A 4,937-nucleotide genomic window follows, 5' to 3' on the forward strand; every position below is an offset into this window, starting at 1 on the left:
CTGCCTGTAGAAATGAAAGTATCCCTGCAAYGTGAACTGGAACAAATCAAGATCCAGGCAAAACTTCACAGTGTGCACAACTGGGGTCCTTTCAAATTCACAAACTGCAGGTTCTCTTGCTCTCTTTTCCCCCACCAACTCGCTGTAACATTTACCGAACAAWAAAGATTTTAAGAACATAACCCTAAATATTTATTTATACAAAAYTCYTCTCAGTACCACTGGAAACATTTAMCATTTATATATTTTGTTAAAATTAGTAGAGAAAAAAATAGATGTTATTTTTTATGTACCCCTGTAAGTTTGGCTTTTAAAATAAATTACCATTTCAAAACATGTAAATACCTCAGCTAAAAAAGAGTTCTGGGAATCAGTAATCTACTATCAACTTTATTTTTAGCTTTGCTTAACTCTGAGTTTCATGTTGTTTGGGAAAAAAACACAGAAKTTCCTTCCCCTCCCATATACCCAGTGTTACACCATACAATTTATAGCAAGTCCAGATGGAAAAAACTTACTCGTTTGTTTGCTGGCATGAAGATACAATCCCCACTTCCGGAGAATTAAAAACAACTCTCCCTCTAAATCACTTCATTTTTCTGTTAAAACTTCTTTTCCCTTACTTATCTGAAAGTTGCAGCTTCTTTTTAAAAATAATGATTAAAATGTTTCATTTGAACACTCTCAAAATATCACACAGAATAAAATTGAAAAATTTTATTCAGAAAAACACACAAAGATGTATGTGCAGACATGCTAAGTTACCATATAAAAATTTATTGGATAAAGACAGTAMATTCAGGTGCTATTCTAAAAACAGGATTCACTTATATGACTCCCTATATGGTTTTCCTTCTATCAGCACTGGAGGAAGAGAGCCCAGCTAACATTTTTTTCATTGCAGGATGACCTTGTCATCCTGTCTCATGAGTAGATGTTACAAGCTAGAATGGTCCCATTAGGTTTATTGGAATGGGCTTTATGCAATGAAGAATGTCCTAAATTAAATCTGAMAGGCCTTGATACGAGAAATTAGCAAACCAAAGATATCATCTCTTTATACTTTGTAAAATAAGGGGCTCTTCAATGCTTGTGCCAGCCATCCTTCCTGGTTCTGGAATTCTGTCTGAAAATGAAACACAGACAAAAACATTCTCATGCATCTGGAGGTCCAAGGTGTGTTATTTTCTACTACTATCCACTTTGATACACAGTATCMTCACAGGGMACTCAGGAAATTTTACAGATAAATGTTTCCATGCAGCTGTATGAGATAAAAGCTTTGCATCACTAAGRTTAGATTTCAGACAACTTCCAATTCAGCTATAGTGAATGAGCTAAAGAAACACCAATTCCACACRTTTMAYCAGATCCCCAGTCTGCTGRGGAATACTCATACATCTAAATAAAYAAGATCATTTCTAAAGTGAAAAGCTTGTTAGATATTAAACAGGAGACTGGGAAGATTGAGCTTATGAATGGACTTGACTACCTGAATATGCAGCTTAATTAAAAGAGCTGGATAATTAGTATTTTAAATGCACTGCCTAACATATCCCACAAAAACGTGAAGAAAGTAATTTCAGATTATAGTTACTTAAAGGTTACAAGCCTTGCAATGGATAGGTTTTGGTTCGTTCTAAAAGCAGTGTGCTGTTGTGTTTTACGATTAATCCTGAGTTCTATAACTAACTATAACCAATTAAATCTCCATGTGAAGTTCTATTGGAGTCAACAGGGCAGGGTGACCCTGCACGGTCAGTAGAAACAAAAGTATACTTTAAAAACAATTCTCCTATACACTCAGTTTGTTTTGAAAATGGAGRAATTTCTGATAGTAATCACTGTTTTGTAACAAAGAGGTAATTTATAGCAGTTTGGGTATGGAAATTTTATTTCTTCAGCCCCCTCTTCTGGCAGAAGAAAAATAGCATTGTCTCAGTGAATTTACTATTTAAAAACTGTTAGTACTTCTCACAGTTTCAGATGTCAGTAAGACCTCAGGCCTCATACTTTTCAAAATTTTGGATAAAAACCAAATAGTTCATAATATTAACAGAAGAGTAATAAATTTCCACAGTAAAAAATGAAATAATATGCCACTTGGTCACTTATTTAAACAAAGGCACGTACACAGGTAGTTTGAGGAATCATAAGTGGGTCTTTCTTGAGTTAGATAAAGTAGGACCTTTCTTGCATGAATACCTGAGCAAGAGGTATAGCCAAGTCATACAGCTTAATGTTATTTTCAAGGTGTAAACACTGTTCTACTGAAGACTTTCTCTTACAAAAGGGTGTCAGATGAAAGCATTGCTTGCACAGAGGAGTTACAYTGTGTCCAGCTGCATGYTTATGCTGTTATATGCATGGTATAKGAAATCTAGTCACAGATRRAAGTTCTGYAAATATGACATTGCACCCACCTTTTTGATTTCTCTCTGTTGGTRGTTTGCCAAGGTTCTGCTTTGGGTAATTCAGCAAAGACACTTTTGGAAGGATATTCTGAGTACTTTCCTCTTTACCACGATGTAAGAAATGAGAGAGAATTCCATACAGGAGAGGTCTGTTTAAGAGAGAAATGACAAAGGCATTCTATAAAGGCTATGAAATATTGAGCATTAAAAAGATACCCTTTCCCCAGGAGTTCCTACATCTTAATATTTACTTCTACAATACGTGCAGATGTCTTCAATGATTCAAGACACATTACAYCAAGTATCATTACATAAATAAACACAGACTTGTGCTTAAACTCCCCCTGAACACCAACACCCCCATAAAAAACTTGGACTAAGAGACACTCCCCTGAACTCCAGCTCCCCTGGCAGGTGAAGAACCAGAGCATGTTTAGCATGAGAGCACAAATCCACATTCTCAGATGAGAAGGATCCATACACTCGCAAAGGATCAGACTTTGGTGGGCTACAGGCCAGTCCACCATGGCACACCCCAAACTTGGCTCTTCCTAAGCCCCTGTCAGATTCAGACAGCACAAGCTACAGAGAATGCTGAACACGCTTGAACCTGCTTCAGCCCTCAGCTCATTGGTGCACTTGTATTGGAGCACTGGGACTTTATATCTAATCTCACGGAAATCTCTTTATTGCTCCACACAGCAATTCACAGATATGCAAAGAGCAGATCTACTTTCTGTAGAAAACAGACTGTACTGGTACGAGAGCTGTATTTTGGTGTGCAAGGACACTGTTTGGAAAGTGCCATCCTGTTGGCAGAATTAAATGTCAGTTTGCAATATGTCTGAAAATAGCCCCATGTTTGGCATCRTGAAGCTGAATCCAACACATCAGACAGGCATGGGAACAGCCACATTGGTTGGTGAGAACATTTATATGTGATTTATAATAACACCAAAGAGAAAAATATACTGAAATACAGAATATACTGTGTATTCCAAAACTCCTCTTACACTGATTTTCCACTTGCGTCTTCGACTATATTCAGCTCTTGGGCGAGAAACTGTCTATCCAAGGGCACTTCAGGCTGGCCAGATTCTGTAAAAAAAATTCCCCGAATTTTTAAGACAAAAGAAGAAAAACATCACCAATTAACAGAAGATTTCAAAAGAGCACAAGAGCACACACCTCCCTTTTAGACTATCAGTAACTAACAGTATATTGTGATTCCAGGGAACTCACTTAAACATTAGTAATTCACACATGTATAATTTACACCAGAATATTACAATTTTTATCTTGACTCTGAAAGAATCTAAGGAAAWYATTAAAGAAGTCTTACAGTATAAAGATAAATTCATCAGGCAAACTAGTGTTGCTCTAAGCTAGTACTCTCAGACATTTCAGGAAAGGTATTTTGAATTGCCAGGCTGCTGTCAAGTTTTCTTGCTCTTGCATCAACTACTCTGTCAAACTATTTACCTCAAGGGTAACGGAGTGGAGCATTTTCTTGAAAAGTAACAGAATTATTTGACTTAATGGTGCAAGTAGAACTGTGGAGAGAACTGTTGTACCCGATTAATTCCTAAGGGAAGATGATGCAATTTGTCACACTTACTAATTCCATAATATCAGCAGAATTACTCAACCAAACAATCACTGATCACTATTATAGTGATGACAGAAATTCACGCCCAATACCTGCCATCAAAACAGATGCTGTGTATTTATATCTGTTATACTCCAGGTATTCCCGAATGAGTTCATTGATCAGGAGGTTTTCCCGGGACAGCGTCGGCCGAGGCTCGCCCTGGTCGTCCAGGGCGTTAAACACTTCAGCTCTGATCCTCGCTTTKATTTGGGCAAGAGCTCCTCTTTTTTCCAGGGTGTCCTTTAAAACTATCATCATAAAAAGACGCATTAATTTAAAGCCAAACGCATTCAAGCAGCAGCATTAATTAGCCCCTTACAAGCAGAGTTTAGGCGTGTCCCCAGTGCGACAGCGATAAGGTATCGTGCCAGCACCCACCAGTCTGGGCACGCCACAGATAAAAATTAAGCCTTCAGAGAAGTCACAAATATAATTTTTTTTAGTCTCAAAAACGCGTTCCGGCAGTTTCAGAAGTAGTATGTTACTGCACCAAGACGCGTTTAATGCTGAAATATACCAACCAAAATACAGCCCACAGTAGAGGACGGGGGCACCGCTGAGGGACGGGGGCAGCGCCGAGAGACCAGGGACAGCGGTCCCCATTAGCGCCCGGGGCAGCTCTGAGACCCCTCCGAGTGCCCGCGCCGCCCTCCCGCCCTCCCGGCGGCCCGAGACAGCCCCGGGCCCGGCCCCGACCTGCTTTGAGCTCCGCCACCGTCGCCATGGCCGCGCCGGGACCCGGATGGCGCCGGGTGCCCACTGCGCAGGCGCGGGCCGGGCTGAGCGCCCTGAGGGGACGGGGGCGGGCGGGAGCGACGTGAGGGGACAACGGGGACTGAGCGGGAGAGCCCTGAGGGGAGAGCGGGGACTGA

At 40.3% G+C, this 4,937-nt stretch overlaps 1 protein-coding gene across 3 annotated transcripts; it reads right to left on the reverse strand.

Moving 5' to 3' along the window:
- Nucleotides 1-702: 702 nt before the first annotated feature.
- CEP20 (centrosomal protein 20) lies at nucleotides 703-4,819 on the reverse strand. Of its 3 annotated transcripts, XM_057367334.1 has the most exons (5): nucleotides 4,762-4,819; nucleotides 4,116-4,313; nucleotides 3,428-3,512; nucleotides 2,424-2,563; nucleotides 703-1,126 (listed from the first exon to the last, which is right to left on the reverse strand). In XM_057367334.1, the coding sequence occupies exons 1-5, from the start codon at nucleotides 4,787-4,789 to the stop codon at nucleotides 1,050-1,052; spliced, it is 528 nt and encodes a 175-aa protein (XP_057223317.1). In that variant the 5' UTR covers nucleotides 4,790-4,819; the 3' UTR covers nucleotides 703-1,049. The 3 variants fall into 3 exon arrangements, with proteins under 3 accessions (XP_057223317.1, XP_057223318.1, XP_057223319.1); XM_057367335.1 differs by lacking the exon at nucleotides 703-1,126 and having other exon boundaries at nucleotides 2,443-2,563; nucleotides 3,430-3,512; XM_057367336.1 differs by lacking the exons at nucleotides 703-1,126; nucleotides 2,424-2,563 and having other exon boundaries at nucleotides 3,424-3,512.
- Between the last annotated feature and the right edge of the window lie 118 nt (nucleotides 4,820-4,937).

This window comes from Malurus melanocephalus, unplaced genomic scaffold (genome assembly GCF_030028575.1).
Source record: "Malurus melanocephalus ecotype Western Australia unplaced genomic scaffold, MMel_1.1 scaffold_77, whole genome shotgun sequence".
NCBI lineage: Eukaryota > Metazoa > Chordata > Aves > Passeriformes > Maluridae > Malurus > Malurus melanocephalus.